The following is a 27,498-nucleotide window of genomic DNA, read 5'->3' as shown; positions in this document are numbered from 1 at the left end:
AATTAAATATAAATATTATGGGTCCAATCATAGCTAGACAAAGCCTTGTTTTTAGTTATCTATTAGCAGAGAAACAACCATGTCTGCAAAAGGGTTCAGGAGATAGATGACAAAAGACAAAATCCTGGCTCTCTTCTTAAAGGCAAAAAGCTTAAAAAAATTATGAAGCATGGCCAACTGGATTAAAATGAACCTAAAGAGGACATGGCTACAAGAAGAGAAGACAGAATTCCTCACAGGAGATCATTTAACATCACATGTTAAAAATTAGAAGTGTTACACTAGGTTGGCATGGCTTATCCCCAGCTGTCAACTCAGCCCCACACAGCCACTCATTCACTCCCTCCTGATGAGATGAAGGAGAGAATCAGAAGGATAAAAGTGAGAAAACTCACAGGTTGAGATAAACACAGTTTAACAGGTAAAGCAAGAGCCATGCATGCAAGCAAAGCAAAATCAGTAGTTCATTCACCGCTTCCCACAGGCAGGCAGGTGTTCAGCCATCTCCCAGGAAAGCCAGGCTCCGTCACGCGTTATCAGTTACTTGGGAAGACAAACGGCATCGCTCTGAACATGCCCTCCACCCCCTTCCTCTTTCTTCCCCTGGTTTTATATACTGGGCACGACACCACATAGTATGGGCTATCCCTTTGGTCAGCTGGGGTCAGCTGTCCCAGGCTGTGTCCCCTCCCAACTCCATGTGCACTCCCAGGCCACTTGTTGGTGGGGTGGGGTGAGGCAGAAAGGCCTTGACACTGTGTAAGTACCGCTCAACGATAACAAAAACACTGCTCTGTTATCAACACTGTTTCCAGCACAAATCCAAAACACAGTCCCGCACCAGCTACTCTGAAGAGAACTAACTTTATCCCAGACAAAGCCAGGCTCTATGCATTAGTTAAATTTTTAAAAAACCCAATCCAACACTACTATTTTATGAAATATGGTGAAATAGCAATCTACTAAAAATGTAAAACAGGAAACCTTCATTATAGGTATGTTATGCTCATCAATACATGTATTGTATAAAAACTACAGCAGGCATTAAAAATTTTTAGATCTAGCTATCTAGCTGAGCAGCGAGTTCTTACATTTCTTGCATACATATTTTGAAAAAATAACTAATTTTCCTCTGATTTTCCTTGGTTTTGAGATAGCATGAGAAATTCAATACCTGCAACATGTATTTCACATAATTTTTATTATTTTTACATATAAACACTGGAGTGTAAAATCAGCTTCTGAGATATATGTATATCTGTGACTGTCCTATCCTCATAAAATATTAATACACCATGAAACAAAAATGTGTTACACTGACAGTAATTCCATTGTGTTTTCACCTACCATGTCATTGTACTTACCTTGGAATTCAGCTGTATAGATGGAGCCATTTAAAAGAAATATTTGATACAGAAACAAATTGCAGAGCTTCTCTTTCTTAAATGCCCTTTGCAAAATGCAGGCTTATTATTGATCAGCAAGCTTTGCACATGAAAAACACTCCTCGCCCACCAATAATTAAAAAGGTAACACAAGAAAAGCTGCACTTTTTAAAAATAGTACCAATTAACAGCTATTTAAATAATTTCCCTTAAAACCTGAAGACAAAAGGTGCTAAAAGATATTATAACATCAATCTTCAATAGGAAGCTCTGGTTTTGCCATACCTTTGCACAGTGTGAATATTACATAAAGCCTCAATAAATTTTATGTTATAGCTTACAGTAAAATAGAGTAAATAAAATGAGTCTTTCTAAAACCTTTTTATCTCCCTTCCACTTGAAATATGCTTTCATGTTTAAACATAAAAGCTCTGGGATAAAGTATTACTGAACATGTACAATAATTTCAATGATTCTTTTGAGACATGGAAAAAGATAACCATGAAAACTAAAATACAGCAAGATAACTGATTTGAATAATAGACAATGAGGGAAACAACATAGTTGGGAGAGCCTCTTCTATACATATACGTATAATTCAATATATTAACATGCATTACTGAAACATTTTAAATTATTTTTCAAATAAATAAAACATCAATTCATATTTGAACAATAGGTGTAGAAAACCACAACTTCATTATATAGCTGGATTTTCAACTTTCATGATATTCAGACTTTAGTGAGGAAGTAATTTTTAGGGCCTATTCAAAAATTGTTTACAATTTAAAAAAATTATGCTGGCTTTGGATTTTCCAAAATTCTGATGACTATGACACCAACTTAGTAATAGATAACATCAAAATTCTCTTAGTTATGTTCTCATGTTCTTGACAAAATCTCCCAGTCAACATTTACTCATTCAGTGTATAAGGAAATCAAACGTAGTTAGACCTGAAGACAGGTTATTTCAGCTAGCAGGTTAGTAGTAACACTTATCTGTATAAAATCCTACAAGTTTGAAAATAATACCAACTGTTGCACTGGACTACTTCAACAACACTGAAGACAAATATATTTTATTAATACAGCAAGCTGTTAAAAAACAAGCAGAGTGAACACTTACAAATCCATCATTTTTACGAGAAAAACGGCAGTAAATTAGTCACTCTCCATGCTGGCTCATTCTTTGTTATGTGCTAAACAGATTACAATCACTGTGCCAAAATTAGGAATGCAAGATGGTTTTACAGTTATATCCAGTATTTATATTGAATTAATGCATCCCAACTGTGGACTGGGATTTGACAACCTAATACTTTAATACTTCATTTTTACCGCAAATGAAACAAATTGACTTAGAAAGACACAGTTGTGAAATTTTGGGGGTTTAAAACTAAGATTTTTTTTTTTCAGTCAGCACAAAAAAAAAAGTTAGTGGTGTGCAGACACCATCATAGTTTATATACTATCAACAAGAACAAATAAAAAAATAATTCAGGTTGCACAGTTTAAGGCTGGTGAATACTGTATTGGCAGAATGTTGCTGCAGTTGCCACATGAGCTTCTGAGACCACAAAAAAAACCAAGAAAAAAAACCACCAAGCAAAAAAATCAAACCCCTGAAACCAGAAAAGCCATGCCAAAGTCTTTCCAGCTGGAAATATATGCCAAACAGAACTAAGAGACAATTCAGCATATATCTGTTTTCAAAAAAATCTCCGAAAAGGTAAGAAGGCTAAATGACAATCATTAAAATGGATTATTACATAAATAACCTCTTCTTCCAGGGCTTTAATTATCTTTTACAAGATCTCTAATATGACCCTTTCTTTAAAAAAAACTGCTCAACAGTTACCTGATATATGACAACATCATTGTCTTAGATTTATGAAGGAAGACTCTGCTATATGCCATATTATATTAAATATTTTACTAAAATCAAAGGTCTTACAACTTTAATAAATATAGTTTTAAAAAACATTAAATGTACAATTCTATTTACATGCAAGTCCATTAAAAAGAACAACCTCCAGAAGAAAATGGTCTTGAAAGAGGCCTATTTAAAACACAGAAGATCCACTATTTATTGGAGGTGATGATGTGTTTTAAAAGGGCAAGGAACAGATCCTTATTAACTGACTGCAACTGTGTTACTGGCTACTGGAAACACTGAAATAATTCCATGAGTCTGTATTGTCTCCCCACCTATGTCTTCGCTGCAGAGGTGGTCTTTGAGTGCTTTTGTGGGAAGGTACCACTGAATTCATGACAATAGGTACAGATATTTGATATTCATATCGTTCCAACATCTGAGCAATCTTCTCACGAGTGACCCCATGTTTATTCCTCCTACAAAAAAAAAATAAAATTGAAATTAACTGTCTGGTATTTTTATAGTTAGATATAAGTATATATATATAGTTATACATGTTTAATACACGTTCACAGTTATATGTTTACAGTCTTTATGAAAAAACTTCAGAATTCTCAATTTTTTTTCTTCTTGCTTTTCATATTTAAACTTTTAGTATGTTGTACCCTCATTCTCTAGGTATTCAACTTGTGTTAAGGTTTATTTTAACAATCTACCACTGCATATATTAAGTAACAGTAAACAATACGGTCGTTCTTCTTCATACAGAAATGTGATGTTATACAACTATAACTATATAATTTATAGTTATATAACTACGTATCTAAATTACCCTAGAAGGACTTTGCTTTCTATTCATTCATCACATTTTACATGATATACTAGTTAATGAGCAGAGGGATGAATAATACCATAGACTACTCCTTATGAAAGCAATGTTCAAACCACCATAAAAAATATGTAACTACATGGTTTCTAGACTTAATGACAATATTTTCTCATCAATACATCTCTTACCACCAAGAAATCTTGTCTAATCTGAAATATTTCCACATTAAACCAACAGGGAAGGTATTTCTGAATCTTTGTGCTTTCTGCCAGGGACAGAAGAAGCATCGGCCTTACCACCTTGCTCAGTTCTGTAGCAGGGAAATCAATACTGGGAACAAACAGGCTATACTGGAAAGAGGATACTCCATACAGAAATATTTTAAAAGACTGACTTCCTCACCACCCAGCCCCTCCAGGAGTTTGTATGTATTATTACAACAAAGAAGTATAAGGTTGATAAGGGTTCAAAGCATACTGCAGGTAGCACACTAGTTTCACATTCAGAGTGGAAGCAGAATTGGTGATCTCAGAAGTATTCAAAATTATGCTGGCTCCTAAAGGTGCATTTTATCAGCTTTCTTTCTGTGAAGAAAATGCTTAAATAGAATATTTCTCTCACAGAAACTCTTCCCTGAGACAACATCAGAAGCTAGAGTGATAATCACTTGTGGCTCATTGTTTACATGCTTCTAATTTCTAGATTGTGCTAAAGCAGTCCAGGAGCAGTTGCATATTGAACTTATCAGTTGGTGAGCCTTAACAGTTTTGATTTTATTCACAAATATGAACAAGGTTAATGGTAGAGGAAAAAAAACAATCCCCTAGAAAAATGCGGATACTATAAAGCACTTGACACTCATGACAGACAAAATATGAGAAGAGGAACTCTTAAGTCCTTTTATGCCAAGTGGTGGAAGCAGAAAGTTACTCAGTATCTTCCCTATCTTTTAGTACTCCTAGAAGAAGATTACAGCTCAAGTGCTCTGGGAATAGAGTGCACACTCATCCACAACTGAACGGATTTGTGTATAATCACATCATAGACGAGTAAATACTTTCCCTAATAAGGAAAGGCAGGACAATAAAAGGAAAGGCCTAATAAGGAGTAAGGCAGGATAATAAAATCACAAACAGCAAAATTGCATTAAGCATAGAAACTAATTGAAAAAAGGAAATCAATTTGCTGTATAGTGTCATTTAATACTGGGATCTCCTCTTCAGGCACGTCTTCACTTATCCTTTTGCAGCTTGGCTATGCTGAAAAAGCACAAAGCCATCTATCCTGGACCAACACAGACACACCTGCAAAAGCTCCTAATAGATAGTTATAATAGGGAAGTTCGTTTTGCTTGGAGCAACACAGAACCTATTGATAAAAGCAAAGTTCTGTCACTATTAAATATTTTCACACTACCCTCAGCAAGTCTGCTTATGATACAAAACTGGGAGGAGCCCTCTCCTGAAGCAACTAAAAAAGAAAATGAAAACTTACATCACCGCCTTTCTTCAACTCTTAAAAATAAAGTTTCCAGACACTGGGCCTCTATTCAAATATTTAAAGCAAGTAGAGCCACCAAAACATTTCTAAGAACCTTCTAAAAACTGGTAGCAGCACTTCACAGTTCAAATAAACCTTTGGTTTTGGGAAAGACATAAACTTTACTCCTACAACTAATGACTAAACAATACAATTCAACAGTAACTGCACTTCACGTTTGCTTATCCTTTTGCCTGTTAAGACCATATGGAAACATGAATTTTCCTGGAAACCGAGTCTGTCTCACATAAAGGAAATTTCATGCTGAATATCTTACAAGTGTCTGATTGTTAACCCTCCTAACTTGGCTGTGCTGTACCCCAAACTAGAGAAAACTTACTAGAATTCATTCCATCTCTAGAAAAAAAGTTAGTGGTAGCTTAGGAGCAGAAGGTGAAAACTTTAAAAGATTTGTAAACACAATAAAGTCAGTCAGTAATGTAAGCACTATACAACATACTTGCACTGTAGGGCTACTTGCAAAGCTGAAACAATTATAAGTGAAGTCAGCTGGATACATATAAAATGACAATCAGTGCAAGAACTCTGTCATCAACTGTGAAACTATTACATTACGTTTCAAATAAAGAAATATCTCTAAGTTAGACTGACACCTCATAGAATCCTACAGCAGATACATGTGAGACAAAAAGGATATTAACTAGGAATAATAAGCAGCTTCCTAAGCAGTCTCACAACCCAGTAGTTCAATGACCTATGTTCAACAGTACTCTACGTCAGATCCTCTGAAGACTGGGGATGATTCCACAAAAGCTTGCAATAGAATAATATAAAATATGAGCTTTCTTTTTAACTTTTACTGATTAGTAATAGACTGTTGTTCTTTAACACTGAAACACCTGTAAAAGTAGACAAAACAAAGTACTATATTGATGCACTCCTTGTCAAATGTGGAATTTCTTTTTGTCTCCTACCTATTCCTTGCCATCAGCATTCTGTAACAACAAATTTATCACAGTAATTATTCATTATAATAACAGTGATTCTTACAGGGGTCATTCATTTTTCTACACATGTCCAATAACATTTTAATACTGACTTTTTGGGCCAACAGGACAGGGCCAGTATTTATTTGTCTGCTTGTTTATCCATAAAACTTCCATTTAAAGTATGGCTCAAAATGCCTATTTAAATAAAATACATTTCAAACTACTAGTAAAGTACTTAATAATATATTGAATAAAATATAACTTACTGTATATATACTTATGCATGCATATTTATCTGCCTATCTCTATATGTAAAGTATCATGATTTCTGTAAGAGAAACCTTACTTTTCTAATTCTTCAGGATCAAACTTCCACCAAGTATCTGGTTCATGGAATTCCACTCTGTAACCTTTTTCTAGAGCCTGCAGCAAGTGAAGAAATATGTGTGATATGTATATCTTCATTACATAAAACATAAGAAAAAATTGATAGACAAGTATAGTAAAGAGATGTAGCTCACTCTGCAGTGGTAGCATGCCGAGTTTCACTCACCCCCAACCCGTCTTTTGTTCCAGGCTAAGTAAATTAGATCAAGTCGATCCTCCAACTGATCTAAACCATTGCCACACCAATTAGTAATTGTTAGCAACAATAGTCTCTCTCTCTTTAGAAACCTGAGCAAGGAAAATGTTTCTGGAGAAAACACACCAACTTATCACATGTGAAGCTAAGTTTGGAAAACTGTAATGAATGACATAATCATACAAAAAAACCTTACCACTTCCACATACGGCTTCATTTCCCAGGCTTGAGTATTAGTGTTGTCTATTATAACTGGAGATCTTCCCTGCTCCATTGCTTGCTTTGCTGCAATGAAAAATAGTGCAAATTAAAAAACCACTATATCTAAACTATTCCAGATGGGTTTTTTCATTAATCTACTCTGACACACGGTGTTCTAAGGGAAGGAATAAAAGATACAGACAGGAATGACAAGTAGAAACAAGAACCTGAAGGACAGGATGCCATCCAGAGGGATCTGTCAAGGCAACAACGACAAAAACATACCAAAGGCAGCTGAAATTTCAATAGAAGTGGCAGGATGAACTGAAATAGGAGAAAGCCACAAAAGTGAACTTACAGGGTCTAAAACCCTGACTGACATAATTTTGGAATTAAAGTTGCAGTGGTAAATTAATTCCAGTATTTCCTAGTATTTGTGCACTTGACCTTACAATGATCATATTAAATGCATGTGTTTTAGTATCAAAATATGTATTTCACTGTCTTGTAAAAATCTGAGAGTTCGAAACTCTGTTCATCTAAAAGAAATTATTTTTTTTTCCCTAATGGGTCTCACCTGTAACTATTTTTTTCCCATACTTACTATATTAAAGATTCACTCCATCCCAAAAATGGGGGAGGACAATTTTACCATAATAATTTTCTCATTTGTGAAGAAAATATATTTTTGTCTTCTCCATAATTCTGACATGAGGATTACAAATGTAATTTGTAATCTGCTAAATATGTTGTAATATTAATAGAAGCAACCACAGAAATAATTTATGCACCTGATTTTATCTATATGAAACTTCAACTTAGACCTACTCATTAGATAAGAATCCCAACTACCATGACCACAATTTCCTCTGAAGTTCACATTTCATGTATTCCAAGGATCCACACACAAATGAAACCAAGAGTTTCTGAAGTACTTCCAGTCAGAGAGCTCTATCCAGTCAAAGCAGGAGGTAAGAACTGAGTGTAACTTCAACCCAAAAGTACTGCAAATGTTTTGCAGTGTTCTATAAAACATGACACAGCTACTCTTGTTCCTGTTATCAAAATCACTGAGTAACTACATCATATACTGTAAGTTACCAAAACCACTGTGTAATTAAGTGGTACAGAACTAGAGAGATCTTTAGATCCAGCCAGAAGCAGCTGTAAGCCATTATTAAGTGAGAATTGTTCCGTGGTCTTGTAACTGGGAAGCTTTGAGACCTCTCATCCACATGCTACTACCTTACCAACTCTTCTGCTCCTTTGGCTACTACTGGGAACTTCATTCAAAGTACTTGTTATTGCTGCACTCCAATCTCAAAAGGGCTCTTGCAATTCACATTCTAACAACTGCTCTCAAAAATTCTGTTCATACAGAAATGTTCCCCAATGTATATCATAAATTTTGCATTAAGGTAAGAAGGGGAGAAAAGGGGAGAATACTTTTTTTTCCTTGTCCCTCTGTATCTTTTGATGCAAAAAAACTCCTCTAGACAGGAAAGAAGCTTCTGCTTGAGACACTGCAGCACAGAGAGCAATCTGCATGGACTTGTTTAGTTTGTATACTCCTTGGAGAAGATCAAACAGGCAATGAGATTCTTAGAAAACTGCTACAGAAAGAGCAAGAATCTGTCTACAATCCTTCTTATGCCAGGTATCTACTTCTTTACCAATAAAACTCAACCTTAGGACACCGCTACGTATTAAGAAAGATGACTTATCAAAGCTGTTAACTGTTAATCTACACAAGTGAAATAAAGTCTTCCTCAGAAAAACTTCCATAAATTTTGGACAAAACTCAGATCAGTAAAGATAATGGAAAAAACCAGAATCCTCTGCTCTGCTCTTTTTGGCTTGGATAGAGTTAGTTTTCTTCACAGTTGCTGGTATTACATCATGACATCTGCTGTTGCCAGCATTAAAAAGTTTGAATTCTGCTATCAACATACTACTATCAGATGGAACAAATCAGTAGGGCACAGCCCAAAGAAACAAGTTTTTCTATTTTTATCTCTGAACCTTGTAGAAGTTCAAAATTTAATGTATACATATATATGAATTAAAGAATAAAGAATACTTTAAATGCATAGTTCTATATACGCTATGCTAAAATACATATACTCCTTTTCACATAGGCTCTTAAGACACATGCATGTTATACTTCACTTCTATTTTCTCAATATAACATAGTTTAATAGGATTCCCCTTATGCATTCAAACCTCTCTTCTGGTTCCACTCATGGGCATCACCAAGCTGAGCAGCATTATATGTGTATCCATCCTGCTGACGGAAGTAATCATCGGTGCTGAATACAATGCCATCACAACTCTGACCAAGCAGAATGCTGTTAAACAAAGGAAAGCACAACAATAAATTAACTTCAAATTTTTCAGATAGATTAAAAAAGACACATAAAAAAGAATATAGCTAAAATAGATTTAGCTGTGTCCTACTTCTGAACCTCTTGCAAACGTCAAACAGATTTATAAAAGTACACTCATGCATTACCAATAATTCTAATCCAAATTAAAGCAATATATTTTCCCCTTCTCTACTATTTCTGTAGTTGTTGTTTCTTCTCCACCCCCAAGAGATGTTCTAATTAGATCTATCTAATTTATGGCTTTACTGCAATAAGTTCTAAGTACCTCATAATAACTGAAGATATTTACTAACATTTTCCATCTCAATTCTCACGTCTAGAAACCAATCTGAACATGAGGCCTCCAGACGCAGCTGAAAAACGAACTGAATGTTTAAATCCTTTTTCAAGACCTTAAACTCTCAATATGCCCTCTTCTGACCCTTGTCCATGCTGCTAGCACATAGGGGGTGGGCAGAACAAGAACAGAAAAATGAAACTACTAATGTTTACAGCTATTTCCCTGTTTTCAGGAAAACATAAAAGATCAAAATAAACTTTCAAGATCATCCTACTAATGAAAGTCAGGATTACAGAAGAGTGTCCATATTCCTTCAAGATCCTATATCCTATTCCAGTTCCAAGTCTTCTTGTCTAATCCTGACAACATAGTCTTATCCGTTCCTATTTTCTCATCAACTCTGGCACTCACTGGAACTATAATCTGCTGGAATTCAACAGGCAGAAGAAAGCAATACTTTCCCCCGCCGACAAACCCCCCAACCCCAGGTTACTTTTCTGAAGCTTTAGCAGTTGAGACTATTTCAGAAAAGGCCCCAAAACGTGATACACCAGAAATTAATAACTACCAATGGAGATGTCCCTTGCCTGAGCAGCAGTAAGCTGCTGCATGGGTTAACTCATCTGGTAGAACTGCACTTTCAGTCTAATAGATGACAAGAAATTTAAAGACAGAAGTGGAGATATGAAAAACTCCTATCAGGGAATTATATTCTTTTCCCTATCACTCATAGAGTTAACAGGGTGATAGGAAAGCCAGGCATCTTACTATCCCTGCATTAGTTACTTCAAATCAGGAGAAAAACTACTTGATTAGTGTTTCAGATTGTTTTCCTTAAGGCAATGCCATTCCATGGTGACTTGTGAACACAGAGACCAATCTCACCAAAATCCGATAGTCTTGCAAAAGAATTTGGGGGAGGGGGAAGGGAACAGACAAACCAAAACAAATTTGTAAACAAAAGGATCAAATGATTCAAATCAGAATTCATAAAGATAAAAATAAAAAAGACTGCAATGCAAATTTCACATTTACCCAATCTTTAGGCCTGACATTTCCAAGTATCATAGATATTTCACTGGCTAGAAGTTTACTTCATTTGTGGGTTGGGTAAGTTACAGTACATTCTGCTTCTTGCACAGTTAACATTAAAGATTTCAGGACAAATTTAAGCATACTTTATCAAACAATAAAAGACACGGTGGGGAAGTCAATGAGGGTAAAAAAAAAGAAATTCAGGGGGACACAGTTGCAATATCCACTGTTTACATGTTTATTTTTACTCTGTATTGTAAAATTTTCATTACTGATATTTATTAATTACAGAAGCTATTGCAATGGGTGACATAGGAATACTAGAAAAATCCATAAAGTTTTTAAAGAATTCTGCATTTGCCGTGTCATCAAATACCACAGTCAAACCTTCTAAAAGCACCATAAAGCTGACTTTTGGATTTAACCTAAGTTCGTCCCAAACGCTCCCCAGGCACGTCAGCAAATACCTGCGAGTCAGGAAAAAATGATTATAGCAAAGTTACAGGGAGTAATTAACTGCTGCTTGATCAGTAACATCAGAACCTGTCAAATGAGCAATCCATGTTCTGCCAAATGTAAACTTAATTTCAGAAAGTCCTTGGAAATTGGCATTTAAAGGAAAACACTATATAACTAGGACAACAGTACAGTTCTCTTAAAGTCTGATCTACAGGAAAAGTGTGATTAAAAAAACCTCCTTGACTATTTCAATCTGGAAGTAGAAAACAGCCAGTTAGTGTCACAGAGCATTTACAGCCCACTGCAACACTCAGATATCACCCTCCTATGGACATGCAGGCAACTAGACAAGCTCAGAAACAGGCAATGTACACACAGGCTACTAAAACCAAACTGCACTAGCAGTATGTGGGATTGCACTACTGCTGAGGTGGCAGGAATAAAAAAGAACTGGCCAGATCCCAAATGTCTTAGGGGAACAAATATATGTCAGTTCTAAGTTACCATGCTTTTCTATATATCTGTGCAGGAAGAGCTACTTAAGTGTAAGTCTGACACAAGGAATTTGCTATGTTTTGCCACCTGTCACCAACAATAGATCTGTTATGAATCACAATTTAATGACTGGGATGCTGTATTAAATATTAGCTTACATCCCTATATGTTTATTGTCCTGCAAATATGCTGTTGGTTATTTTTGCTTTTAAGATACAGATACGTACAACAAAATTCAGATTACTGAGGACCAGAACAAACTACTAATGGCACAGTGTCAAGTAACACGATCAAAGCTGCACACAAACTGTTATTTCCTCCTTGCTCTTTCTCCCTTTTCCATAGTATTAAGGTTACTTCAGCACAAATAGCAAACCTATTTGAGAAAGAGCACGATACACCAAAAGTACAGCCACTTTTTTGAACAGTGATCAATAATTATTTTTGTTCAAGCCCAGATCTTTTAACAGGATGTGTATGACACTGGTTTAGAAGAGCGCAGAAGGATTCATCACCTATTTTTGTTCCAAGTGGAATAAATGGCACCAGTAAATCATACACCACACGTGGCAGCAATTTTTGTATCTATTCCTCTACAGTATAAAATATTTAACAGGAATTTGTATTCATTAAGTTACATGGTCATGATTTCACATGTGGCCTGATTTCCTTATTTACAGTATGCTACATTTACCAATTAATCATGCTAGAAAAACTGGATCCACCTTCCACACTCCCTTTTTGTGTGTTGAATGTATATACACACATCTTACAGAACCATCTGCCTTAATAAATAAAAATGACAGCAAATAACATCTGGGATTCTTCTACTAGCTGAGGAGATAAACACACCCCTACAGCTCCTATGGGCCTGACCATTCAGTTTCTACAGGAGTATATATGAACTGAGGAATTAACAGTAATGGGACATTAATTTTCATTTTTATTTCTAAAAACTGACTCTGTTTGCTCTGTGTTCTGGAGAATAACTCACCTACTCAAATTCTTTTGTTATACATTCCAAACATTATTAGTAGCAATAAAGAAATACAATGACAAGAGTTCAAGAAACGTTGCAAACCCATCAACAAAGTTTATTCTTGAAATATTTTGTTAGTATTCCTTGAAGTTCAGAATACTCCACAATTATTAATGAACCTGTGTAACTGATATAACAGATTAAATATGGTAAACTATGTTTGCAGTAACCCTAAAACCAGAGAATTTGACAAGGCAAAGTGACTACCAAAGAGGCCAGAGTAATAGAACTCTTACACCATACACAACACACAAGCTATCATGAAGTAATACGTTTATGAACTGAAATTTCAATTATTACAGTAATGCTTGTAACCTGTTTCTAAATTGTGAAATTAAATCATAAAACAAAACACTTTAAAAGCCTGACAGTTACCTCTTTCAGAAATCACAGTGTTTAAACTTGTAAAATTCAAAACATAAACCTACTTGTTGACATCATACAGAATAACTCACATACTTCTAACATGCATTTGGAAGTACAATTCATCCCAGGCTCATGAACTAGCAAATAGAAAGAACAAAAAGTATGTCTATACGAAGAAAGCATCATTACTATTTAAACCCACAAAGAGATGATATTCCACTTTTGAGAAATGGAGAAAGAAAAAAGTAAGATAAATGTATTTCTAATGAGAGAGTCAAATTACAGATCAGTCAGCATCAATATGTGCACATGCCTGAAACAAACAGCATATTATCCAACTGCTGTAATCCAGCTTTTTTAGCCTAAACCTTCCCTGCAACTGAACAGCCACTTCAGAACAGAGTAGGGCACTGAAATTAAAGCAGCTATTAGAATTAGAGCAGCTCACCTACTTTTTCCAGACATGCTATCTGATCTGATAGAAGCTATTAGCCTGACATACAAAACCCATGCTGAAACCAAAAAGCTATTTTAACTGGTCAGTAAACCTATACACATTTTTCCAGTGCGTGTGTGTGTGCATGCATGCACACACACAAATCCTGCTTTAATTTTTCTTCAAAACTAAAGTGGTCCCCAAATCTGTATCCTGGTTAGCCTACTTTGATAGATGATTTTATAACAAAATCTAATAATTCAACTATTTAAAATAGCTAACCTACCATGGTGAGGAAAAAAAAGTAGTACTACTACAGATTTTGAAACTATGTAACTGCTACTTTTACAGCATTGCTTGTAACACTTTATAGAAATACATAATTAGAAACAACAGCACACTACTGTTTCTACATTCAGCTACAAATACTGACACTTTAACTCTTCCATTCAGGAGAATTTGCTGTCAGGAAGAATGGTCCCAGATAAAGACAACTGTATTTATACATTCATGGATTTAATTAAAAATGTGCTTCTTAAATTACACCGATATTTGTTCTTTCTATTTCATTACACTCCTTTTTATTCAAATGAATGCTTAGATATTTATGGAGGAATGGTAAATTGCAATTGCTGCCAAGTTCAATAGCAAAATATTCTAAAAATACAAGTCCCTTTTCCTGTAACTTTTCCCAGCATTGTAAGAGCCCATTATCATCTACTTTCTATGGTAGCAGACTTTTGTTACTTGGGCTAAAGGTATCACTGCTGGGTATCTGTCAGGCCAAACTATTTTCAAAAATCTCTAACTAAATGGCCTACCACTTACAAAACCAAGGAAGAAATACAGCATTTTTATCATGTTTTGTTATTCCAAGCTTTTCTCTGACAAGTTTGGACTGACAAAGTGGGATCTGAGAAAGTACATGCATTTGTCCTGCAAAAACTTGTTGTAAATCCGCCCAAGGTACACAACTTTGAAATGCTATGTGCACAGAAAATAGTAGTGAAAAATACTCAATTTTGTACAGAAAATGCAAAGATTCTCACTGCAGTAAACACAACTGGGAGTGGCAGAAAGAGCAATCTGGTAGTGGCAGGAGCTGATTCAGGTCCAATACTGCATTGCAAGAACACATTTCTCCCAACACAAGAAGAAAGAGGAGAAACAAAACTGGCCTAAAATAGAAGGACAGGGGAAGGATAGTGGTATAAACACTGGAACAAGCAACTCAGCAGTGGCAGCAAAGCTAGGAAACAGGGACAAGGGAAAGAGTGAAGCACAGGGAAGACACTGTTATAATGAAGTTGGGGGTGAAATAATACCACTAGCTGAAACAGAGACAAAACGAATCTGTGAAGAAAGGGGATGGAGAAGGAACTGAGAAATCAGCTTAGAATTTAGAAGCAGATGTGGAGCTAGTAAGCACAGGCCAAAAGCCATGGTTGGATATGAACAGGAAAACAAAACTGGAAACAGGCAGTCAAGAAATAGGAATTTGAAAGAGCTTCAGAAGGCCTGGATTGTCTAGGTCAGGTGAACACGGGAAACACAGCAGTGAGACGAGGGGAGCTCCCAGATGACTCAGAAGTCACTGAAGTTATGCTCATATTTAAGGCAAGTAAAGACAAAGACCCAAGGAACTAACAGCTACTCAACCTCACCCAACCTCTGTTCTGGAAAGACAATGGAGTGCATCCTCTTGGAATCTATTTCCAAACATGTTAAGGAAATTAAGTTAACCAGGAAGAGTCCACGTGGGTTTTGTAACAGACAAATTATTCTTTACTGACCAGAATGCACTCTCTGATGAAACAATGCTTTTGTCCATGAGGACAGAGTGATGAATGCAGCACACCTGGAAATCATGAATGTTTCCAACACCATCTCCCAGTCAGTAACAAACAGAGTACAGAAGAGCACGCTAGCAAGACCAGTTTTTTCAGTATCTTTGTCATTAACCTGGATGATGAGGCAGAGAACTTGTAGATGACTCCAAGTTAGCAGGGATGCTCAATATACTGATCAGCAAGGCTTCTGTCCAGAAGGCCACTGAGAAACTTGAGAACTGGGCTAAGCAAAACATCACTACACTCAACAAGGAAAAGAGAAAAGTTCTGCAACTGATGAAAAAAACCTAAGCATCAGCATAGGAGGGAAAGTGGTTGAGTGGCCCTGGTAAAAAGGATCTGAGGATTACAGTGAGCATCAGGCTGAAGATGAGCAAATGCTGTGCTCTTGTCAAAAGAGGAGCAAACGCCAGTCTGGGCTTTAGTAAAGAAAATGTGACCAGTAGATCATCTGAAAAGGCATCACCCACATTCTACCTGGTCTTGTGCGGTCAGTTCTGAAATACTGTGTCCAGGATGACATGCTGAACAAAAGACAGGCTGAAACACATGAAAGGGCTGAATAGATGGCTACCAAGATGGCCAAGGGCATATAACCTACAAGGAGAGGTTAACAGCAGCTGGGCTTTAGTCTGGTAGTGGAGACAGCAAAAGGCCTGATATCAGCCTGTCTGGTATCAGCCTATTACAGTGAATAAACTTATCCCTTATCAGAAAGCAAGTTGCAAAGAAGATGAGCCAGATTTTACCACGGAACAGCACATGTTACAACACAGAACACATACAAATTATGGTTTGGGAACTTCAGTTTGGAGACTAGGAAGAACTTCCTTAGTAGGAGGGTTGTACTGCACTAGAAAAGTTTGCCAAGATCATAGAATCTCTGTGGGTTTTTCAAGATCAGGCCTGACAAAGACAGACCCAATCTGATCCAATGATGGTGACAGACTCACTCCAAGCAGAATGATGGCCTAGTTGATCTCCACTAGCTTCTTCCAAAAAACATGCCTATGATTCAAACTGTTTATTTGGAATGGAAGAGTCGAAACAAAACACAAACTTCAGTGGAAGATTCAGGACACATACAGCTGAAGTTTGTGAGCAGGACGAAAAGCGTCTGTACTCACTTTGCACAAAACGCAAATAGAAATTCAAGATTCCTAGGTCTCACTACTGGCCCTGCTGTCATTTCATACTTGGGAAACCCACTTGCAAGATGCGCCTCATTCTCCTCTAGTGCTGATCCACATAGATGATGTCAACTTTCTGCTTCTCCTTAACAGTCATGTTGCTCACAAAAGGGGTGGGGGTTTGTCTGCAGGTGCTACAGATGACACATTTGCAAAGACACCTGTGGGTACTAATATGACCTCAGATGACATTGCCCTAGTCTATCCTAGTCTACACAGAAAAATTTTATGATGTAACACAGAAAAATATGTTCAACTTTATTAAGAATAAGACTTAACTAATAATACAAGTATTTTCCCCATAGGCAGCCCAGCCATTAATTCTGGGACTTTTTTCCCCAAGGTATCTAAGACCTTGAGACATGATTTCATGGGAATTTGCAACTGCAACCAAGCATTGAACATATGAAACTGCATGTAATTGAATATACTGAAAAACATGTTCCACACAGTTCAAATTCTGCACCCACATTTGGTAACTATTCTTGACCTTGATTTCATAGTACCCACTTTCTCATATGTTAAATAAAATTAGTAATTGATCTCACTAGCAAGAGATGAAAAAAAGCACAAATATGTGTTCATAAAAACCTCAAGATACTTAGAATTTTTCAGAAAACATGAGTCATATATTTCGAGAAAGATTCTGAGACAAGTTAGCACACCAAAGATGGAAAAAAAATATCTAGTATCTTTATATTAAGTATTATCCAATTCCTGCATTGAATGAGGCAGCATTTTTTCCACAGTGTTACTTTTTAAATTTTCTATGTTGCTTTCCCATAATAAAGGAATTACTGAAATAATACCACATGGGTAGGTTTGTAAAATACAGCAACCAGTAACTATAAAATATTAGAGTTAAAATTACTCAAACATGTAAGAAAATATCTGTTAAGAGATTTCTAGCTATGATACGGAGATCACAGTCTCCTAAATATCAGGAAAAACCCCACAAACAGAATGTTACTCCTTTACACAAAAACTAAGAACATGATCACTGTATCTATTTCAGACTCCTAGCATACAACAGAAGAAAACCACAGAAGACATCCCATTTCTGATGTAGCTTCTGGATGAAACTCAATCAGTAAGTACTGATTTAGCAACTTTTTTTTTAATACAAGAAATTAATACAGGTAGTGTCTGTGCTCTATGTCAACTTTTGCGCTTTATAAATTAGGCCAAAAAAACCCAAAGTGAAAATCCAAGTTGGAGATGGCATCTGCTTTTAACCCTGCCAGACATCAACAAGTATATTTTTAAGAAAAAATTAGTATTTTTCTCGTGTGTTCACAAATGAACAGAGCAGTTGACAGACCACACTATGAAAAAAAGGGAATGATTCTGATCAGCTTCATCAACACACTGAAAACAAGTATTCCCAGAGCAGCAGAATTCTTCTAACGAAAGTTTTTGTGTGGAAATAAAATTGTACTCCTGGTTCAGTCAAACTGATGCCGTTAGATTTAATGGAAGATTTTTTTAAATGAAGGAATTTAAGAATTAAAAAAAAAAAATCAGACCACCACATACTAGTACACCTGAAAGCCTCAGAATAAACGATTATGCAATTTAATGGATACACAACATTTTAACACAAAGCAGCTCCTGGTCATCAAAACTCTAAAGAAGACAAAATCTCCAACTAAATACTTTTAATATTTACTGTCATTTGCACTCACCAAGTATGAATGACAGCAAATACTAAATTACTGCATTTTAGTAGCCTAATTCACAAACTAAAAAGTTTGCTAAGTGCTTATGGACATTTCTAAATTCTTAAAAATTTTTACTTGAATAAACTTTTCAAGTTTTAAGCCTTTACTCACCGAGAAAGTGTAGATTTCCCTGAACCAGGTAAGCCTCTTAAGATTAGAAGAAATTTCTGTGCACAACCAAATCGTTCTTCACGCAACTGCAAGGAAGAAAAGCTGCGCATTCCTTCTGTATTGTCAGCTTTTGGATCCTTCCAACACTCTTCTCTGGTTTCACAGAAACCATTATTTTGGAGTCCCTTCTGGTCATTATTTTCATTTCTGAAGACCTGAGTAGTATGGATGTCAATATGACTAGCATAGCTGGTATTGTGATCAAGCAATGGACCGGGATTGTTGATATCAGTATTTCTATAGTAACTACGACGATTTTCATAACGAAGTTCCCCATTCTGAAAAGGGAGAGCATTTGGAATTTGTGGTGAGGAATTAAGTGTCTGAAAACGGGACTGATGGTTCAATCTAGGAAGAAGAGGTCCCTGAGGTACTGTGAAAGATGCTCTAGTCTGCCAAGCAGGTCTGAATTCAGGCACTGAGCAGTTCCAACTTTTAGCATCTACTTGGCCATTAAAGGTATTTTCAGTTTTCCAGCCATCTGTTTCCACAACAAACTGCTGCTCATTGCTAGTTTTCTGACTGTTCTGTTCCCCAAGAAAACGCTGTCCATTCCCATAAAATGGCTGTGGGCTGTCCAACAATATGTGTTGACAATCCTCTTGTGAGCTTTGACTACAGTTATATGGAGACTGTTGTTCCTGAGAAATTTCACTTTCTTTTCCCTGAGGATTAGTATCTAAACATTCATTTTCCAGCTGATGAATTTCTTTATAGAACTGGTCCAGTTCATCATCTATTTCTGGTACAGTGGCAGAAACAGCCTGCATCTTGTTAGCCTCCTTTCTTTTAGGTCTGTTTTCATGTAATTCATTCTCATCTCCCCCATTGCTTCTACATTCATTGCAACTGCCAGATTCACCCTGTTGGTTACTTTTGGCAGGCTTGTAAATAGGTCCTATAAATTCTTTGCTTGTAAAAAAATCTTCATCTGATGCATTTCTATGTACTGATAATGATGTACTACTTTTTTTACTATTATCTTCACCAGCATTATTTATAATAAAAGGGTCTTTCTCTTCTTCAACTTTAGTGTCATTTATCGATGCAAATGGAGGATTTACATTCTGCACAGTTTCTGAATCAACTGGCTGACTAAGCACTGGATTATTTTCAAGGAGAACTTCATTCAGTGATCCCAAGACACCAGTCAGTATTTTCTCCTGCTTCTGCATTTCATGTTGCCCTTGGTTATCTGAGGCATACGCTGGTATCCAATCACTTGATGTTCTCTCAGCATCCACCTCCTGCTGAATACCTTGGTTATCATCATCAGGGAGTTTCTCGCAAGTCGCTTCTGTTGACTTCATCCTTTTAGAATACGGTTCAGTTTTTATTTCATCGTGACACTCCGAGAGCCTTACTCCATTTTCAGCATGAAGCATCTTAGAAAACAATGAATACATTATCAGCATGCATATTTTTAAGGTAAAGTATAAAAAAGCAGAACTTATTCAAGCCTATGACATCAGACCCTCAGACGCTCCACGGTCACAACTAAAATGTACTCACCCAGGAGAAAAGCAGACATCACCTACCACAACTATGGTTTAAACAAGACTGCCAGGTTATTTACTGCTCATCTTTAGTAAAAAACTACTACAGTGCTGCATCAGTTCAGCTGGAATTTTATGATATACCTTAAATAATTTACAAATCATGATTTTAAAATGTGAACACTTGAAAAACTAATTATATCAACAATCTCTGTTCTCTACTGACCTGTTACTCTGTCAAGTGATAGAAATCTCTTACAGGACAAACATAGGCCAATTTCCAATGCAGAAACTGATGCCTGACATCAATACTATTATGACCAACAAAAAAGCAAATACTTCAATCACAAGGATTGTTTTCTGTGACATGAACCAAACTCAACTAATTCATTTAACACCAACTGAACAGATGCTGGATGGCATTTGTAATTTAGAAGTAGTCAAATACAACTTTAAATCAAATCTGCAATCTGTTATTATGTTTCTTGTTTTGGAACTAAAGACTTCTGTAAGGGACCAAGACCACTTGGTTATGTGCTTTCTAAAAATAAACACACACAAAATAATCCTTGTCATAAACAGATTGCATTCTAAGAATAAGGCAGTAAATTCCAGAAAGATTCAGAGACTAGCAATCACAAACAAAGCAAGACCCCTGTGACATGCAGTCATGCCATTATCCATCTAATTATTGGTCAGAATTTCTTGGATTTTGCTTTGCATTCCAGAAGTCTAGATAGTATGCAATAAAGAGCATTAATCATTTTATCATAAATCAAGTGCCAAGTAGTTTATTCAGCAAATCCCGGCCCACAAACAAATGGGGTATCAAACAAGACAGAATGTGTTTCTCCTATTAGAGAATTTATTCTACTGCTTTCTGTGAACAGCTCAACTTTCTGGGAGTAAGTATTAACAAAATGTCACATGTTCTTTATCCTGGACATGAAAATAATTTTTTTTCTTTATCTGAAAAAGATCTGTAGTAAGTATTACGGGAAAGTTTTAAGTAACATGTTCACTTGCAAAACTGACAAGAAAACATGTTACTCTAGGAATTTTCTCACCTAATATCCAAGGGGAGAGAAACCTGCCATTCTCATTCTCCAAATGTCTAAACCAAGGAGATTTTACTGTCTGCATTTGACTTTACTACCTGGAATAGAGCACTACTGTCAGATATGGAAGAAACTGTCTCCTCAGAATTGGTGGAAGGAACACTGTTGGCACAATGGTCTCACCTCTCAAGATGTATGTGTTTTATGCATACCTCCGGCTTCTCAGTTCCTCCTTTCTGTAAATTAGAAAGCAAGTATGATATTATGTGAATAACAGACTCTATCCCCCACCTATTAAAAAAATATTACTCTGCCTCCACTCAAAAACAGGACTGGGGGAAAAAACAACTGTTTTATTAGCTCTTATGTCCTCATCCTCTTCTGGGATGGTGTTTAAGCAGAGCCCATTTTCTGATGTGGAATGAAAACAAAACATGTGAACACTTGCTGCACTACAGTATCTCCAGTGATGGAGGATACTGCTCTGAGACTGTCCCACACAGGAATATCTTTTCCTGCTAATCTCTCACAGACTTTCCTTGACTATCCTTTGGGACAGTGACGCTGCATAAAAAAGCATATCCACCTGCATTCTTGGGGAGGACATAGCAAGCACGCAGAGAGAAAATGCAGTGTTTGTGACAGTCTTGCCTCTCAAGGGGGCCGGCAGAGGTCTGTATTATTTCTGTAAAGAACTAGTAAGCATTGAAGCCGAGCCGGCACGGCGATTCACCAGGCTCCCACTTCGCACGCTCAATCACCACTTTAACTGACCTGCCAAACATCCAGAAGGCTCAAGCAACAAACTCAAGGCCCTGAGCTCCACTTGGACGCCACATTCCCCAATGGAAAAAGGAGGCTTATGTGGCAGAACCTACAGACGGGGGAACCTACAGGCTGTGCTTGCGTGACCCCTCCGTGTGTACGGCGGTGACAAAGCGCGTAGGCCTCACACGGCGCCAGGACACACCTGGAGCCGCGGAAAGCAGGCGCTGCTCGCACACCGGGCTGGGAGCGGCGTGACCGAGAAGACGCGGCCGCCGAGAGCCGCCAGCCCCATCCCTCAGGTGTGTCAGCTGCCCGCTCCCCACAGTGTAAAGCGTACCCAACCCCGGCCCCGCAACACTTCCCTCATCCCGGTGCCTGTGTCCTGCAACCTCAGCAGCCGCCGGCCCTGCGCGCTGACGCTGCCATCCCCACGCCGCCCCTTTCCCAGCCCAGTCCCCCTTGGCCACACGTCGGTGGTGACGGGGAGGTCGGGAGAGAAGCGGCTTCCCGGCCCCGCTGAGCAGCAGCCGCCACAGCCACACGCGGGCGACGAACCAACCTCCAGGCAGCGGCTCCCGCCCGTGCCCGGCCGCGGGAGGGGCAGCGCCGCCAACCCCCACTCCCAAAATGGCGCCACCTCCCGCTGCCCCTTCACCCCGCGCGCGGCGCCGTGAGGGGCGGGACATTCCTCCACACGCCCCGCCCCCGCCCCGGCGGGAAGTGCCCTGAGGGAGCGGGCGCGGGCTGGGGCGGCTTGTGGTGCTTGGGGGGTTGTTCAGTCAGCGTCCCGGGAAAATCGGAGCGTCTGTTTTGCTTTAAGTGGCATTCTGGTTTTCGTGAGAGAATAACAACGATTTTAGCGAGATTATAAAGTTCCGATGAGGATTGTCCCCAGCGTAAAGGCTGCCCAAGTTTCCTAGACGTGTGTTGTACTAAACGTGGACTTCCAACTTTTCCCTGCTGCATAAATAGAGTGTATTTTTTTCCATTATGTGACTACATTTTTTTTTCCCAACTCGTGGTGTTTTGCAAGGCAAGCCACATTTTTCCTAAAAAACATTGTTCTTATGAAAGTCTTGTAACAGTAATTGCCCTGTTTTCATTAGTGCACACAACAACTCCTGTAAGTGATGTCCCCATTCTAAATACCTGCAATGCTTATTCTTTCACATCACCTGAATGAAATATGAATGTTTGAAAGTATATAATTTATAAAGTCTCTGAAATTATTTACTGTAAGTGGTAAAAAGAAAACTGGTTGTTAAAATCCATGCCAGGCATTCCTTCCCATTACTTCTAGAACCAAAACATTCTTTCCTGTGCCAGGTGATGGCCTTGTTTGTTGGAAGGCATGTGTGGAACGATGTATCCTAGGTAGCATTTTAATTTAGATCAGAAGTGAGCTCTTGAAGTGAATCTCCCGGTTCTCCCCATTTGCCATGCTTTGTGAAGGTTAGTGCTCTTCCAATTTAAAAGCTCCTGAGATGTGTATTGTGTGAATGCCACAATCAGATACTTCTCCATATTGATTTGCACTTAGCAGCTGTCCCAGTTATGCAGACATTGCAGCCAGAGCTGGGAAACCTGTGTGCAGTTTCTAAGGAATAACGGTGGCATAACCTTGTCACCCTGTTCCAGACTGGAAAAACAACGTGTGTATTCTCCTGGAAGATGAGAGCAGTCCCATGTTTAGACATGGCCTTGCTGTGTGTTTGGGACCTGTGTTTTGTACCATGTTGTGGAATCCACAGTCAAAGAGACAAATTTTAATGCCATTTTGAAGTAAAGAAAAATTCAGAAGGAACTGGTCATTTCTGCTGTAAGGTGTCCTTTCAGGGAGGAAAATAGGAAATATCATAAGGAACTGACCTTTGCCACCAAGAAAAATGTAAGTAACACAAGATATGCAAAAGAACATAAATGCAGGTTGGAGTAAGTATAATGCAAGTATTTTGCAAATACAAAGTGCTACACTGCTTTATTCTTCTACCCTTTTTCATGAGATTATCTAAAGATAAAGAGGCTAGTCCTTAATTTTAATATTAAAAGTATTTTGCAACCAAGATTCTTGACTTCTTAGAGAATTCTTTTCTAATTGTAATACTATCAGTTATTTAATCCTAAAGAAAAAACTATATTCCATCTGAATAAAAAAATAAAAACTATATTCCATATATAAACTATATAAAAACTATATTCCATCTGAACTAATTATGTGCTTCCCTACACAGGCTAAATCCCGAAATACCCAACTTCACCATTTAGAGAGAATGAGTATACTGCACATGGACCTTTTGAAGGTAGTATCTGGAGATTAGAGCTCTCAAGTGCTTCATGTTGTATCTAGTAATTGTCTCAGATGTATTTCATTTGAGGAATTCTCCCAGTACTTGTGTACCTAATTAAATAAGCCACATGTTAGAAGTGGCAGTACCCTAATGTCATTTTTTTAACCTCATTGAGCCTAATAAAATATACTTTCGCTGGTGATGCTATTACAGCTGCAACAGATCCCATATGGGAAGATGTTTTACTTACTTGAGACAAGGCTACAAATAGTTTCCCCAGAATCCTCCAGCTGTACCAGATAGTAAAAGAAGTTCCATTGGAAACATCAGCAGGATAAGCAGATAGGGTATGTCAAAGTATTGTCCAAAGGGTCAAACATTCTAACAGTGAAAATATTTACAAAGAAGCCTTAACAGATTGTGAGTTTTCTTCGCTTGCAGAGGAGTCTGAATTTTTTAACTTCATTTTTTTATATGTTTATAACGGTACTCAGAATTCTACTGTGTACCTCTACTATATGTCACCCAAATCATGCTTCCTGTAACGTGCATCTATTATTTTGGTAGAACCTTTGAATAGAAGTAAAATAGAAGAGTTTAGTAGTGTTACCTCATGGCTAACAAATCATGAAAAATTATGTCTTCTTGTGTTCCTTGACATTTATGCCATCACCTTCGTATTAGTTCATGAAATGTTGGCTTTAACTGATCTAAGAGAAGAGTCAAAGGAAAAATTTCCACCTTAAATAGTCAGATTTTAATTCAGTTTTCCAAGTGTCTTGTAAGTTTAAGTTGATTTGAACCTTACAGATTGCATCATAATTTGTACGCGTAAGGGAAGTGAATAATGTTCTATGAAAAAAAGTAATTTTGACATTATGTAACTTGAGTGTTTGAACTTGCAAATGGAGCATTTTCTCACAGTACCCTTTACATTTGATTTCCTAAATAAAAAAGGACCGATGGCAGCTGTCCGCTTTGGACGATCGTCCTGATTCCTTTGTGGTTTACTAACGTGACCTGTCCTACCATGTTGCTGTACCCAGCGCCTCCTTGCAATTGTTACTGTACTCACAGTGGGTTTGTTTCTACCCACTGGGACTGCCAGTCTCTTCCTCACCTCAACTGTTCCTTTCCAATATGATCTCACTTCTTGTCTGGTTCCCGTTCTTCCTTTACATTCCATAGCCCTGTATCACTTCCTGCTACTAATGCTGTTCTTTTCCCCCTTCCCTCCCTTTCCATTTGGTTCAGGGTGTTTTCTTCTTTCTGGTTTTTATCACTTTCTTTTTTCTGGCAAAAGACTGTTGTGCTGCCTTTATCTTCTCCTGCAAAGTCTGGAACACACAGCACAGTGGCATCCATTTCCTCAGGGAAAACTACTGAGAATACATACATTCTCTTCAGAGAATGGCAGCTGTTACGGCAGCAGGAAGAGGACTATTCTTCAGATTTCTCAGAAGCACTGGGTATTTTTAATAAAAGCATCATGCTATTCTTTTCTATATGGAAAGGTTTTCCTTAAATATGCATATGGAAACATTTTAGATGAAACTTTCCAAAATAACTCAGCATAAAGAAGGTAGCTGTCATGAAAAATATTAACCCAAAAATTAAATGTTTGTTAGCAAAACAATAAGTGCCTGTGTTCTGCCTTTTAATAGAAAAGATTAGGCAAAATTTAATACAGAAATGAGGAGACTCCATCTGTAATAACAAGGGGAAAAAATAAATATCCAGTGGGAACTACTTGAAATTGGCTTTAATATTTAAGGGATAATGTGGAATGATAACCATTTAGATCTTGTGCCTGAATCTTGTTATCAGACTTGACATAACAGAGGACTCTTTCTTCTTCTCATAAAACTGTTCTTCTAATAACACTTTAATAAAGCATGTATTGGAGTTCAAGAGGACTAGTTACAGACTTAGATTTAATCATGCCTCTCTCTAAAGGGTAATGACCTTGGGTGGTAATTTGTCTTGTCACTCTACTAAATTGTGTTTGAAAAAGTGAGACTTCAAGATGACCTAAGAAATACCGTTGCATAATTCTTTGAATTTAAACCAAACTATATCTAGAGAGACATTCTGGAGAACTTTAAGAGAACTGGTTTACTCAATAAACTAGGAATGTTGCTTGCCAAATTGTTTTTCTGAAACTTTTACATGGCAAAGAGGAATACTGGTCACATCAAAGTTTCAGAGGTAAAAACCCAGTAGGTTTTTTACTTATTAATTGCCACAGATAATGTGGAGGTTTTTATTTTCAAATTTCAACTTCAGAATTAACTTATGAATTACAGTTTTGATAAAGTTATATCTTTTTACCAAAAAAAATTAAAAATCCTGGTAGCCTGACAGTTATGTGATATAGGAGCATTTTTTAATATATGCAACAGATTTTAGTAAGTGATGTTTAAGACATGGATAATTTGATTTCTTTTGACTATGATATAACTAATTTGCCATTTAAATATTGTTATTTGATTCCCTTCCAGTACTGCATGAATCCTTTTGGAGACAAAAACAGCAGGGAAAAAATAAAAGAAACACCTAATTAGTTTATTTTGGAGGTTCTGGAAACCTTTCATTTGATGTTTTTTAGCTGAAATCTGCATGATACTTAGTTTTTGGGAGGTTTTTTTGGCAGTAAAGCACCTGTTCTGTGAGTTACATTACAGCAAAACAGAACTAAAAGAATGGTGACATTTAACCTGTAAGACAAAGTGCTTTAGAAAAGGTAACAACTGCTGGCCCACGACAAAGCTGAGCTTATGGGTTGTGAAAGCCACCAAGAAAACACAATTCTGAAGAATTCATGTATTTAAAGTAGAGCATGGAGAATTTCTAGGAAGCTGACACTTAAGGTGAAGGCCCAGTAACTGCTTACTCTGCAAGACTCTCTAAATAGCATCTCAAATTTACATAAAAATGAAGGAGACTGAGTGTAATGCCTTCAGTAGACTGAAATTCAATGGGACATTAAAATAAGTAGCTCTAAATAGAGGGCACACAGTGGAATGGTAAAAGCAAAAAGTGTGAGTAGCAGAAAGAAATGAAGCATTGTGTGTAATTCCTGAACACAAGAACAAA

The 27,498-nt window shown here is 37.2% G+C and overlaps 1 protein-coding gene across 5 annotated transcripts in view; it reads right to left on the bottom strand.

Moving 5' to 3' along the window:
- The window catches only part of N4BP2L2 (NEDD4 binding protein 2 like 2), a 43,427-nt gene extending 20,650 nt beyond the window's left edge, over window positions 1–22,777 (bottom strand). For 3 of the 5 annotated variants that reach the window (XM_027651217.1, XM_027651235.1, XM_027651244.1), the window contains exons 1-7: window positions 22,674–22,777; window positions 21,445–21,582; window positions 18,733–20,177; window positions 9,587–9,711; window positions 7,359–7,447; window positions 6,926–7,002; window positions 3,594–3,737 (exon numbers count right to left, since the gene is read on the bottom strand). In XM_027651217.1, coding sequence (XP_027507018.1) covers window positions 3,594–3,737; window positions 6,926–7,002; window positions 7,359–7,447; window positions 9,587–9,711; window positions 18,733–20,177 — 1,880 coding nt within the window. In that variant the 5' untranslated portion in view covers window positions 21,445–21,582; window positions 22,674–22,777. The other 2 variants (XM_027651252.1, XM_027651225.1) reach the window with 2 other exon arrangements.
- Window positions 22,778–27,498: the final 4,721 nt, after the last annotated feature.

The sequence above is a fragment of the Corapipo altera genome, unplaced genomic scaffold (assembly GCF_003945725.1).
Source record: "Corapipo altera isolate COAL_440 unplaced genomic scaffold, ASM394572v1 0, whole genome shotgun sequence".
NCBI lineage: Eukaryota > Metazoa > Chordata > Aves > Passeriformes > Pipridae > Corapipo > Corapipo altera.
The sequence above is the reverse complement of the archived record's forward strand: the minus strand, read 5'-3'. Positions and strand labels throughout refer to the sequence as shown.